Genomic DNA, 15,129 nt, shown 5'->3' on the forward strand with positions numbered 1-15,129 from the left:
CTGGAGTCTACTGCTGCACCGGCCTGGATATGATTCACGTGTGTGGCTTAAACCATTCTGTCGTAGATATGCAAATTTTTATTGTTGTAATAAATTAGGAGTGCAGAGAGAGAGAGCACATGGAGGCACATCATACAAAACCCGACGTACAGGCCTTTATTGGGGAGCATGAGGGCACAGTAGAGATAACAAGACAAGAACTACGACATAGTCCACTGGGTAGCAATGTAATACCACACAGAGAGTCGATATAGGATGGCCCAGCTAAATGGGAAACCAATACACCAGGCCACCAGATGGTATGGCAAGGGGAATGTACCCAGCCCACGGCAGGGATCCAGGCAGAGCCAGAGTATAGCTTAGCAGGGGGCAAGTCCAGCACACTGGGCAGGGATCCAGGTGGATCAAGATAAGACATAGCAAGGGTTAAATCCAGCACACAGGGAAGAGATCCAGGCAGACAAGGGGTTAAGTTCAGCACAGGGCAGGCATCCTGGTAGACAAGGGGATCCGGTCAAACAAAGGTGTGAGTCCAACACAGGGCAGGGATCTGGGAACACAAGGGGTTGAATCCAGCACAAGGCAGGGATCTGGGCAGACAAGGGTTTGAGTCCAGCACAGGGCAGGAATTTGGGCAGACAAAGGGTTGAGTCCAGCACAGGGCAGGGATCCGGTCAAACAAAGGTGTGAGTCCAGCACAGGGCAGCGATCTGGGCAGACAAGGGGTTGAGTCCAGCACAGGGCAGGGATCCAGGCAGACAAGGGGTTGAGTCCAGCAATGGGCAGGGATCCGTGCAGACAAGGGGTTGAGTCCAGCACAGAGCAGAGATCATCTCCTACTTCTTATATTAACCACTTGCCCTCCAGAAGATTTACCCCCTTTCCTTACCAGGCCATTTTATGCGATACTGCGCTGTGTTGCTTTAACTGACAGTTGCGTGGTCATGGAACACTGTACATAAATAAAATTTATGTCCTTTTTCCCCGCAAATGGAGCTTTCTTTTGGTGGTATTTGATCACCTGTGCATTTTTTTTTATTTTTTGCACTATAAACAAAAAAAGACTGACAATTTTGAAAAAAAAAAAAACAATATTTTTAGCTTTTTGCTATAAAACATATCCAGTAAAAATTTACTAGGGAAACATACTGCTGTGTATTTCTCTGGTGTGCAGAGAAATACACAGCAGCATGTTTTTGCAGGTCTCGCCCCTGTCAGTGTTACTCAGCGATCACCAGGTTGCCGGTGATCGTGGGAATCTCCTGTCGGGACCCGATGATTGACATGTGTAGCCACCAATGGCAGCACAGGTAGGGTGGCATGCCCCCTGCCCGGAACTGCAAGTCACGTATATATATATGATTTTACGCAGTCCTGTTGCCCTGTAACAGTAATTCTACTATAGGGCAGCAGGCACGCGGGTAATAATGCAGACAAACTGACTGCTTTGCGCAGTGTTAATTTCAACAAAACAACATACAAAAAATATTTCTGCCCTCATCTTCAGTTGTCATCAGCTAAGCCGTCATTCCCATTTCTAAACACCCCCCGACTGCTCATCTTTGGAGAGATTAGTGAAATATGACTGTCATAGGAAGGGAGGAGGTTCTATGACAACATTACTTCACCTTTTTATGCTGTTCTATAGGCAAGATGGCATGAATAACTGGGTCTGCAGACAGGTTGAATTAGTGGTTTTACTGCATTAGTTGTTTGCAAGAGGAGTAGTTCATATAATGGTGATTTCTGCAAACACTGGAAAAAGCAAGATTTGCTTTGAAGTGGTTGTAAACTTCAGACATGAAATATGAACAAAGCATATCCCTCTATAGTGTGTTCTTGTCTCAGTTATAGAGCACTAAGTGTAATTTCTGTCTGCTGCTTCATTCCTCTATCAGCATGAATCAGTACTGACAAATGTTCCTGGCTCTCTCCAGCAGATTGACAGCCTCAGCTGTGTGAAGGGGGTGTGTCCCTTCCCTCCAATCAGCTCTTGGAGCTCTCCTCACGGAGATCTGCAGTGTGTAATTTCAGGACTCCGCCTCCTGTTTTCTGACCAGGCCTTTTTTTGCTGTTCAGCACTGCACTATTTCACCTGGTAATTGTGCGGTCGGTCGTGCAATGCTTTACCCAAACAAAATTGATGTCCTTATTTTCACACAAATAGAGCTTTCTTTTGGTGGTATTTGGTCACCTCTGCGGTTTTTACTTTTTGAGCTATAAACAAAAAAAAACAGAAAATTTGGAAAAAAAACTATATTTTTCACTTTTGGTTATAAAAAAAATATCCAATAAACTCAGTTATAAATTTAGGCCAAAATGTATTCTGTTACATGTCTTTGGTAAAAAAAAAAAATCGCAATACATATATATTAATTGGTTTGTGTGAAAGTTATAGTGACCCTTTTTTTGGAAAGTAGACACCCCAAGGATTTTGAAGAGAGAGATGTTGAGTCTACGGAACATTTTATTTTTTGCCACAAATTTTCTAAAAATTACAATTTTTTATTTGATCAGTGACCTATAGTGTGCGGGCAATTTAATTGGCCCCATGTATCATGTGACAGCTGTGGGCCAATCACAGCTCACTAGGAAGAGAAGCTGAGCTGTTATGAATGAGATTGATTCATAACAGCTTTGCTTACATTGTGATCATGTGATCACCGGGTCCCATTTACCGGGATCTTCATTCCTTTGTGTTCGCTGGACACAGCAATCGTGGCGGGGGAGCTCCCCATTGTCTAAGTAAAGCCAGAGAAACGTAAAGATATGTTGCCTTGCTTGTAGCTGCCGCCCGGCCGCAGTGCATTGTAGGCAGGCAGGAAGCGGTTAGAGAACAGAAGACTGCAAATAAACAAGTACAACTTATGTAGGAGGATTTGTTTCATCGCTGGGTATTACCTGAGGCCAGTAACTTCACTGGGTATATGGAAGGGTTTACAACCACTTTAAAGCAAACTTGTACCCAGATTATGCATACTAAAGTATTTACATATTCTGAAGTAGACTCTCATTCATCCTTTGGGAAGTATTTCAAGCAAAGTGTAAAGGATGGGAGTGCTGCAAGTTGTAAATGAGCCTGATAAAAGTTTATTCTTGACGAAAAAATATGGAAGTAAATTCAATGTGTTTTGAGAGTCAGAAACTCCCCTTTTATCAAGGTAACAGAAACCATTAAACTCAGTTGGTCAAAAAATAGAAAACACATGGCCTTTTCTAAAAGTATGTCATAATACAGTGGGGAAAATAATTATTTGATCCCCTGCAGATTTTATAAGTTTTCCCACTTACAAAGAGATGAAGGGTCTATAATTTTTATCATAGGTGTATTTTAAATGATAGAAACCAAAAATTCAGAAAAAACACATGATACAAATGTTACAAATTGAGTTGCAGTTCAGTGAGTAAAATAAGTATTTGATCCCCTACCAACCAACAATAATTCTGGCTCCCACAGACTGGCTATGTGCTCATGTGGTGCTCCTAACGACAGCTTGTTATATGTATATAAGACATCTGTCCACAGAATCTTTCTTCCATTCAAACCTCACCACCATGGGCAAGACCGAAGAGCAGTCAAAGGACTTCAGGGACAATATTGTAGATCTCCAACAAGGCTGGAATGGGCTGCAAGACCATCAGCGATTAGCTTAGTGTGAAGGAGACAATTGTTGGAGCAAATATTCGTAAATGAAAGAAAAACAAAATAATTATCAATCGCCTTCAGTCTGGAGCTCTATGTATGATTTTGCCTCATGGGGTAAGGATGATCATGAGAAAAGTGAGGGATCAGCCCAGAACTACACAGGAGGAGCTTGTGAATGATCTCAAGGCAGTTGGGACCACAGTCACCAAACAAACCATTGGTATCACAATGCGCCGCCATGGATTGAAATCCTGCAACGCCGGCAAGGTTCTCCTTCTCAAGAAGGCACATGTACAGGCCCGTCTGAAGTTTGCCAATGAACATCTAAATGATTCAGAGAAGGAATGGGAGAAAGTGCTGTGGTCAGATGAGACCAAAATTTAGCTCTTTAGGGTTAACTCAACTCGCCGTGTTTGGAGGAAGAAAAATGCTGACTATGACCCTAAGAACACCATCCCTACAGTCAAGCACGGAGGTGGAAACATTATGCTTTGGGGCTGTTTCTCTGCTAAAGGTACAGGCTGACTTTGCGACATTGAGGGACCAATGGACAGGGCCATGTATTGTAAAATCTTGGATGAGAACCTTCTTCCCTCTGCCAGAACACTGAAGATGGGTCATGGATGGGTCTTCCAGCATGACAATGACCCAAAACATACTGCCAAGGCAGCAAAGGAGTGGCTTAACAAAAAGCACATTAGGGTCATGGAGTGGCTTAGCCTGTCTCCAGGCCTTAATCCTATAGACAATTTATGGAGGGAGCTGAAACTGAGTTACCAGCAACAGCCAAGAAACGTTAAGGGTTTAGAGAAGATCTGTAAAGAAGAGTGGACCAAAATCCCTCCTGAGATGTGTGCAAACCTGGTAATCAACTACAAGAACTGTCTTACTCTGTGCTTGCCAGCAAGGGTTTCTCCAACAAGTACAAAGTCATGTTTTGCTAGGGGATCAAATTGTTTTTACTTACTGAACTGCAACTCAATTTATAACATTTGTATCATGTGTTTTTTCTGGATTTTTGGTTGATATTCTGTCTCTATCATTTAAAATACACCTATGATAAAAAAAATTATAGACCCTTCATTTCTTTGTAAGTGGACAAACTTACAAAATCTGCAGGTGATCAAATAATAATTTTCACCACTGTATAAAAACGATTCTGTCCCATGATGTCTAGTTGGTAAAATACATGTTTGTATTTTCAGCAATGTCTTCATTGCAATGGAGGCCCTGGATCAGCTACTTATGGCCTGCCACTCCCAGAGCATCAAACCGTTTGTGGAGAGTTTTCTGCATATGGTGGCCAAGCTTCTGGAGTCCGGAGAACCCAAGCTCCAGGTCTATGGAACAAATTCTGTAAGTAGTCAATTTGCAGTTCCTTCTTCTCTTATCTTAGATGACACAATGTTCAGTGGAATGGAAATGCCCTTGAATGTTCCATGTGTATACACAGGGTCTTGCACAACCATAAAGTAATCTGTGGGGCATCCAAGTAAAGGCTGGCACTCTAGATCATTGGAGCTCTATTTTCATGAAAAAAAATGTCACATGCATTGAAAGGCAATTTCTCTACTTTTAAAAACCTGTACCTTTAGGAAGGTGTTCCAAAGAGCATTTTCTAGTTTTTATCAATGAAATCTGCTTGTGCCGAAAATGTCACATTAAACAACTCTGTCAGGGTAGCAAACATTACTAGAGGAAGATGCCTTGTATTAGAGGAGGTATTGTAGGTCATGTATCTATTAGCTCCATTGTGTTCCAGTGCTGCAGCTTGCGTCAGTCTCTTTGGCATTTGATATTTCCATGAGTGTCGGATGTGTCCCATGTGGCCAGTGTCCCCTGCCTTGTATTGTAATTCTATAAACTAATCTCTTTATCACTGTTGAGTCCTGCAATGACGTAGGGGCTGGTTGTTGGAACCCCAGGTGTGGTAAGACAAGACAGGATTCCCAGAAATGCCTATTAACCCCTTCACGCCTAAGGGTAAAACAAATCTAAATGCCTAAGCACAATTCTGCAACGTTGACATGTGTTAGTAAAACTGTACATATCATCACAACTACTTTGTACATCCAGGTGGATTATACCTTGATTTTTTTAGGAGAAATTGGGCTTTCATTTGGTGGTAAATGGTAATGGATAGCTTCTAATTTTTTTTTATTATCAAAGGAAAACTGGCCCAAAATAGTAAAAAAAAATAGTTTTTTTTTAATGTAGCTCTGTGTTTCTTGTTACGACCATAACCTACCTCCATAGAACAACCCAAAATACATTCTCCAGCTCTTGGCGATCACAGTGATACCATATATGTGTATGTTATTTGTTGTTTTTACCCGTAGTACAGTCTAGAAACAATAGTGCGCATTTTGTTTTTGTCTTTTTTTTTTTTTTTACCTAAAACACACTGACACTGACATTAACGCTAACTGACACCAATTTTTTTTTTTTAAATCCTGACCTTGACCCAAACACTATCCCTGGCACTGAACTAGATCAAACCTTGATCTGGGTATTTTTCTTTATTTTTCCTTTTATTTTTTTTAAGATTTCTTTATTTATCTTTTTTTTTTTTTTTTTTTACAAACATTTTTTTTATCTCTCTATGTCAGGAGTTAGAGAGATACAATGTATCTCTCTTCTCCATTCATAGAGAGTGAAAAAACAAGGGGGCCGGGCTGCACAGTGACTGATCACTGTGATAGCCAATCAGAGGCTATCACAGCGATCACCCGACTTGGAATCGGGAGTCCCAGGTCCTGATCGTTAGAACGGGTCCCGGGGCTCTCAGTGACACCGTGGTCTTTGTGCTGGGAGCGCCAGTGAATACAGAAAGAGTGCTTTTCTGTTGTAGCTAATAGTATCACACTTTATAGGGTTTTTATTTAAATTTCTTCTGTATCAATTGTGGATTTAGAGTTATGCAGATGTAAGGTGTGTTTATTTTTGTCTTGATCAAGGATTTCTTTTTATTTTCAGTCTTGCTAACTGTGTAAAATTGTCCTTTTGTGCTAATGTATAAAGCTGAAAGCAACATACGGAAACAATTTTCAGAATGCCAAAATATTGACGATAACCTGACTATGCTGTATGACTGAATGTTTGTGGACACCTGACCATCTCACCTATATGAGCTTGTTGGGTATTTCTTTCCAAATTTCCATTCGGGTTTCAGTGGAGTTTTCTGTTAGCATACACCTTATGGCAACAGTTTGGCGAAAGTCTTTTTCTGTTCCAGCAAGACTGTACCCCTGTGCACAGCTCCATAAAGACATGGTTTGGTGTGGAGGAACTAGAGTGGTTTGCACCAAGCCTTGACCTCAACCTTACTGCACACCTCTTGGATGAAATGAATTATGAGTCTGGCCTTCTCTACCAGCGTCAGTATCTGACCTCACACAAACTCATTTGGCAGAATGAGCACACATTTCTATTCACACACCAAAATCTTTCTCAAAATCAAATTTGATGGCACTATCAATAACTGCCAGATACTTCATTAACTGCTTCCCGTCTGCCCTATAGCAGAAATACTGCTACAAGGCGGCACGGGCGCACAAAATCACGTGTATATATACGCGTTTTTGCAGTTCTGGGTAGGGGGTGCGTGCGCTCCCTACCCGCGCCGCCATTCACGGCCTCGGCTGTCAGTCACCGAGTCCTGGCCTGTGATTACTCGCCGGTGCCCGGTGATTGCCGAGCGTCTCCGACGGGGGAGAAACTTGTTTGTAAACATTACAGTTCTCTCCCCTGTCAGCTCCTGCACACTGCTTTGCATGGCTGTGCATAGCACAGCCATGCAAAGCAGTGTGCTTACAGTGAAGCACTAACACAGGACACAGTTAACCATTTGATCGCCCCACATGTTAACTCCTTCCTGGCCAGTGCCATTAGTAAAGTGTTAATGCTTTTATTAGCACTGATGACTGTATTGGTGTCACTGGAGATGTCAGTGACACCAGATAAGTTCCCCCAGTATCAGAATGCCCGCCGCAGTCCCGCTATAAGTTGTTGACTGCCGCCATTACTAGTAAAAATTAAAAAAAAAATCCCAGTATATATACCGCCATTTGTAAACGCTATAACTTTCACGTAAACCAAATACATTTACACGTATTGGGATTTTTTTTTTTAGCAGAGTACATTTTGGCGTAAATTTATGACTAAATTTGATTTTTTTTCTGGACATGTTTAATAGCAAAAAGTCAAACATACTGGGGTTTTTTTTTTCTTAAAATTGCCGGTCTTTTTAATTTTTTTTACAGTGCAAAAAATAAAAAAAATGCACAGGCGATCAAATACCACCAAAAGAAAGCTTAATTCGTGGGAAAAAAAGGACGTAAATTTCATTTGGGTGCAGCGTTGCATGACCGCACAATTGTCAGTTAAAGTAACGCAGCACCGTAACGCAAAAAATGGCCTGGTCAGGAAGAGGGGTAAATCCTTTGGCGGGCAAGTGGTTAACGTTGTACAGTGAAATCCCCGGGTATCTATAAAGTCACGATCACCATTTTATGTCCAAACTTCTCAGCTTACTCAACAGACAGGGAGGTGTTTCACATATAAAAAACAGAAGTCCGGGCAAGGTGTCTTATTTTCCTAAGCCCAGTGGTTAGCACGTCTGCCTTGCAGCACTACGTTCATGGGTTTGAATCCCAACCTTGACACTAACTGCATGGAGGTTGCATTTTCTCCCTGTGCTTCCATGGGTATAACAGACCTCCCTGTCTGTGGCATGAACTGCTAATCTTCTGAGAAGTTTGGAAAAAATGGTGATCTGGTATGGTTTCATTTGTGAAATCTCAGGCAGTTATTGCTTGCGAGGGCTTCCTCCCGGTAGTTTGGATTTCTCCCACACTCCATGGGACATGCTGGAATGGTTGTTGGCTCCTAGACTGATGTGAAGGTACAAAATATGTAAAGTGATGCGTAAACTGTCAGCACTAAATACACCTGTAATAAATAAAATATTTGGACATTATAAAACCACTTAAAGTGGTTTTAAAGTCTAAACATTTTCTTACCATAATGCATTACTTGCATTTAAGTAAAACATTTTTAGGTGGTAGTAACCCCCTTATAATTACCTGAGACCTCATTCGGTCCAGTACTGTGTGTCTGCAGCTCTTCTTTCCCCTCATTTTCAGGTCTCGCAGGCCTTGCTAAGGCAATGGTTCCGGCTGCTGTCAATCAAAGCCAGTGACGCGGGGGTTGGGACTGAGTCCCGCTGTCTGTATCTATGACCGCATAGAATAATTCACAGTCAGGCCTCCCAAACAGGTATGGTCAGGTCGAGGCTTTTAAAGTTTCACCTGTTTCATACATCTGACTGCAAAGTAGGGACAATGCATTTCAGGGCTGTCACTCCTTCAGCAGAGCCTTTCAGAGGTGTGAAAGCACTTTTTCTATTCTACACTGTAAAACAGTGGTAGGCAGTGTTTCTTAATATGGAGGGTCTCAAGTGTGGCCCCCACCATCGCCAAAGGACTGCACATAAAACTCAGTGAATATTCAATCTCTGAGACAGCAGGGACACAACAGGATATAGTCAAAGACCATGGGCATGATACAAGATAGAGAGACTGCAGACATGATACAAGAGATTGTCAATGATCGTGGGTATTATACAAGTGATGGTCAGAGACTATGGATATGATAGAAGAAATGGTCAATTTCTGTATTATACAAGAGCTGGTCAGGGACTATGGACATGATAGAAGAAATGGTCAATGACTGGGTACTATACAAAAGATGGTCAATGACTGTGTACTATACAAAAGATGGCCAATGACTGGGTACTATACAAAAGATGGCCAATGACTGGGTACTATACAAAAGATGGCCAATGACTGGGTACTATACAAAAGATGGTCAATGACTGGGTACTATACAAAAGATGGTCAATGACTGGGTATTATACAAAATATGATCAATGACTGGGTATTATATAAAAGATGGCCAATGACTGGGTATTATACAAAAGATGGTCAATGACTGGGTACTATACAAAAGATGGTCAATGACTGGGTATTCTACAAAATATGATCAATGACTGGGTATTATATAAAAGATGGTCAATGACTGGGTACTATACAAAAGATGGCCAATGACTGGGTATTATACAAAATATGATGAATGACTGGGTATTATACAAAATATGATCAATGACTGGGTACTATACAAAAGATGGTCAATGACTGGGTACTATACAAAAGATGGTCAATGACTGGGTACTATACAAAAGATGGTCAATGACTGGGTACTATACAAAAGATGGTCAATGACTGGGTACTATACAAAAGATGGTCAATGACTGGGTACTATACAAAAGATGGTCAATGACTGGGTATTATACAAAATATGATCAATGACTGGGTACTATACAAAAGATGGTCAATGACTGGGTACTATACAAAAGATGGTCAATGACTGGGTACTATACAAAAGATGGTCAATGACTGGGTATTATACAAAAGATGGTCAATGACTGGGTACTATACAAAAGATGGTCAATGACTGGGTACTATACAAAAGATGGTCAATGACTGGGTACTATACAAAAGATGGTCAATGACTGGGTACTATACAAAAGATGGTCAATGACTGGGTACTATACAAAATGTGATTAATGACCTGGTATTCTACAAAAGATGGTCAATAACTGGGTACTATACAAAAGATGGTAAATAACTGGGTATTATACAACAGATGGTCAATGACTGGGTATTATACAACAGATGGTCAATGACTGGGTATTATACAAACGATGGTAAATGACTGGGTATTAAAGATTGGTATTAAAGATGGTAAATAACTGGGTACAAAAGATGGTCAATGACTGGGTACTATACAAAAGATGGTCAATGACTGGGTACTATACAAAAGATGGTCAATGACTGGGTATTATACAAACGATGGTAAATAGCTGGGTATTATACACAAGATGGTCAATAGCTGGGTATTATACAAAAGATGGTCAATGACTGTGGGTATTCTACAAAAGATAGTCATTGACTGGGTATTATACATCAGATGGTCAATGACTGGTATTATACAACAGATGGTCAGAGACTATGGACATGATACAGAAAATGATCAATGACTATGGGTATTATGAAGGAGATGGTCAGGGACTATGGACATGATAGAAGAGATGGTTAATGGCTGGGTATTATACAAAAGATGGTCAATGACTGTGGGTATTATACAAAAGATGGTCAGAGACTATGGACATGATACAAGAGATGGTCAGAGACTATGGAAATGCTTGGGAGACTGCCGGAGTCTGTGAACATGATAGTTGTTCATAATAATAATAACAATTAACTTTATTTTATATAGCGCCTTTGAAGGTATCTTCTCAAAGCGCTTTACAAAGAACAAAAACAAGAAATACACAGCATAAAACAAAAGGAAAAAAAGGGACCATTAAGTGAAAGCTTGTCTAAAGAATTAGATTTGAATGAGATTAGAGATGTTCCTTGGAAGTGAATTCCAGAGTTGATGACTGGTAACATGTTTCAGTCATAGACTGGAGACACAACACTCGAGACTGCAATAACAAAGCAATAGGGAAAACAGATTAGTGAGTGAAGGAGCCCCAAGGGCTATGCTGAAAGTTCGAGGACCTCAGGTTGGGTGCTAGGGCTCTAAAATCTTGTGGAAAGTCTTCCCAGATTAGTGGAGACTGTTTATTGCCACAAAAGAGCGGGCCAGCTCTATATTAGTGCCCACAGGTTTGGTCGTTCAATAGGCCGACGTTACCACCAACGGTAAAAAACCGGCCGATTTTTGTCCCGTCTACGGCCGTCATTTAATTACTTCTGTCCCTGCAGAGAGCTCCGCTATTATATTTGACATTAAAAACTATGGCGGATGCAACATCGTATCTATTTGTATCCATTTCCGATACAGATGTTTTTATTCGGATACAAATAGATACATTGTTGCAACCGCAGTACTTTTTCATGTCAAATATAATAGCGTACTGGAATTCATCTTCTTCCTCTTCCTCTTCCTCTTCTTCTTCCTCTTCTTCTTCTTCCTCTTCTTCTTCTTCTTCCTCTTCTTCTTCTTCTTCCTCTTCTTCCTCCTCTTCTTCTTCCTCTTCTTCCTCCTCTTCCTCCTCTTACTCCTCTTCCTCTTCCTCCTCTTCTTCCTCTTACTCCTCTTCCTCTTCCTCCTCCTCCTCCTCCTCCTCTTCCTCCTCTTCCTCTTCTTCCTCCTCTTCTTCTTCTTCCTCTTCTTCCTCCTCTTCCTCCCTCCTCCCTCTTCCTCCTTTTCCTCCTCTTCCTCTCCTTCTTTCTTCTTTCTTCTTCCCGAGAAATCGGCTGATGTTCGACCCATCTATGGCCTGCATATGTCGAACAAGCCTATTTAGTAGTGATGGTCACAAACATTTGGCCATATCGTGTATAATTCTATATCTCTAAAACATAACACCTATAAAGAAGTTCAGTGCATATCCTGGATATTGGAGGCAGAACTACTGTACTCATTTTTTTTTTTTCAAAGTAGTCTTCTTTAACACTTGTTTTTCTTTCCTCATTATTTTAACACTGTACAGCGCCTTCTACATTTTAGCTCCGGTGATCTGATGACTTCAAGCCTCTTTGTGGTACAATAACTGTATATTCTTGGCTGTCAGTCTTCAGCACAAAACTGCATCTTTATTTAGATTCCACTTTCCGTTCCGTAAAATATTCATAAAATACTCATCTTGCAAAAAAAAAGTAGGTCAAGATTGTCGTCCTCTTGGCAAGCCGAGCTCTGTTTGATGTTATCTCTCTAATCGCTCCCAGAGCTATTTTTAAGCTCCTGTTTCTCTGTTATAAGAAGCTGGATTGAGGCACCAAAAGAAATTGTTAGTTTTATCGGCTTGGATCTTTGTAATGAATAAGCGTTAGGATGGGTTTGAAAAGTCAGTGGTTAAAGTGTATCTCCATCCCTCTGACAAGCTCGATGGTATGAGAGTGGACAAGGAGATAATACACTTTGTAAAGGGTATTTATTACCCGCTATTGTTCAGTTGTGTCTGCGCAGGCTGTTAAATAATTTGTTGTGCTTGGCTAGGAATGTTCAAGCTGAGCTTGTTGCCTTGGAGCTTTCACAGCAGCTCTCCACTGATATCTACAGCTTACTATAAAATGTTCACTAAAGAAATATAATAATTGTTGGCAATGCTAAGTAGCCTTATCCCAGACCAGTCCATAACTAGACTTGTGTATAGGCAACAAACCATGCTATAGTCTGGTCTGCATCTGTTGCCTAATTGAACTCGGTCCTGATACTTTTCGGTCTTCAAGTGATGAAATATTAAAATATTTGTGAACCCAATGTGTTCAACAAAGTTTTGGAGCCACACACCACTTCCAAAGGGTAAAATGAACTTTACTGCTCAGTATAGGCACAGATTGTTCACCCAATATCCTCCCGATTATTCAGTCATGCAACACTGTACCCAAATGATATTTTAATAATTTTTTGAGATATATGGAGCTTTCTACCCCCCTCCCTCTGTCCAAGTATACCACGTCCACCGCCACCCCTCTGTCCAAGTATACCACGTCCACCGCCACCCCGCTGTCCAAGTATACCACGTCCACCGCCACCCCTCTGTCCAAGTATACCACGTCCACCGCCACCCCTCTGTCCAAGTATACCACGTCCACCGCCACCCCTCTGTCCAAGTATACCACGTCCACCGCCACCCCTCTGTCCAAGTATACCACGTCCACCGCCACCCCTCTGTCCAAGTATACCACGTCCACCGCCACCCCTCTGTCCAAGTATACCACGTCCACCGCCACCCCTCTGTCCAAGTATACCACGTCCACCGCCACCCCTCTGTCCAAGTATACCACGTCCACCGCCACCCCTTTGTCCAAGTATACCACGTCCACCGCCACCCCTCTGTCCAAGTATACCACGTCCACCGCCACCCCTCTGTCCAAGTATACCACGTCCACCGCCACCCCTCTGTCCAAGGTTTTACTCACCTCCTCATAAAAAGAAATCAGATTTGTTTGACAACTTCTGTCTTTCATGAATCCATGCTTTCTGTTGTTTAAAATATTTTTTTCCAGTAAGAACTCATCTGTGTGGTCTTTTATTAAACTCTCCGGTATCTTCCCAACTATAGAAGTTAAACTAACAGGTCTGTAATTACTTGGTAAAGATTTTGATCCCTTTTTAAATATTGGCACCACATTGGCCTTACGCCAATCCAGTGGTACTATGCCAGTCATTAAAGAGTCCCTAAAAATTAGAAACAATGGCTTTGGAATGACAGAGCTCAATTCTTTAAGGCCCCGTGGGTGTATGCCATCCGGTCTAGGTGCTTTATTCACCTTTATTCTGTCTAAATATTTTTCATGTCATGTTCCCTTTGCTGAGTAATGACTGGGAAGTCTGGGAGACTTGACGTCACCCATAGGCTCCCATGTCCTAGTTGGTGGCACTCCCTCCTCTTCCCTGCATCATCTGTTCACTGATGTAGGGAGGTCAGAGCTGTAGGATCACATGACTGGAGTGGACTGACAAAAAAGTGTAAATTTGCAGATCTTTTTCTTTTTTTTTTTTTTTTTTTTTTACAGGGTAGTCAGGTGGGCTGAGGAAACATTTTTTAGAATAGTTAGTGTTAGGCTTGAATTCCGCTTTAATTTTACCCTTCAAAGTGGTTTGCTGCTCCTGAACTTTGATGAACGGAGTGTTGAAGGGGCGGACATTGGAGGAGTGAGCACCTGCATGCTAACGCTGAGGATTGTGGGTGATATTTGGAGCAGCTTAATTTTTTTTTTTTTTTGTGAATAAAATATGTAAACCCAAATGCTAAAATCTCATATAAGCTTTAACCTGTTCCCAGCCAATAGCAAAATGACAGCCCAGTGGGACTATCATCGATCTGGGTGGGCGTCACATAACGTCTTTCCCGGATCGCGCAGGGCCGTGCTGTGGCAAGATCTGTCACCGGCTGTGTACCTCAAACAAATTTTTGGGGTTTTTTTTTGTTGATTTAGCAAAAAATGAAAAACCCAGTGGTGCTTAAACACCACCAAGTGAAAGCTCTAGTTGTGTGAATAAAATGATAAAAATGTAGTTTGGATACAGTGTTGTATGAGTTGTGCAATTGTCATGCAAAGTGCGACAGCGCTGAAAGCTGAAAATTGGCCTGAGCAGGAAGGGGGTAAAAGTGCCCGGTATTGAAGTGATTAACATGTTAAAGTAGAACTAAACTCTCCAAAATTCACTTCTGGAGTGGAGCAAAATTCTTGAGGTCCCTCGCCCTGGCCAGGATGATGAAATTCCCGAGCACCCACATCGGAGTTATTATTTATTTATTTTATTTCAGGTACTTTTATGCAGCGCTTTACATATATATTGTACATTCACATCAGTCCCTAACCCTCAAGGGGTGTACAATCTAAGGTCCCTAACTCACATTCATACATACACATGCTAGGGACAGTTTAGACAGGAGCCAATTC

At 41.5% G+C, this 15,129-nt stretch overlaps 1 protein-coding gene across 1 annotated transcript in view; it reads left to right on the forward strand.

Annotated features, from left to right (window-relative positions):
• Positions 1–15,129, forward strand: part of EFR3A (EFR3 homolog A) — a 270,999-nt gene that overhangs the window by 102,238 nt on the left and 153,632 nt on the right. The window contains exon 5 of the mRNA XM_089685931.1: positions 4,852–5,002. Within this exon, the coding sequence (XP_089542057.1) occupies positions 4,852–5,002 (151 nt within the window). The remainder of the gene's footprint in view (positions 1–4,851; positions 5,003–15,129) is intronic.

This window comes from Staurois parvus, unplaced genomic scaffold (assembly GCF_062004578.1).
Source record: "Staurois parvus isolate SC_StPar_1 unplaced genomic scaffold, SC_StPar_1.0 ptg000389l, whole genome shotgun sequence".
In the NCBI taxonomy this organism is placed as follows: Eukaryota; Metazoa; Chordata; class Amphibia; order Anura; family Ranidae; genus Staurois; species Staurois parvus.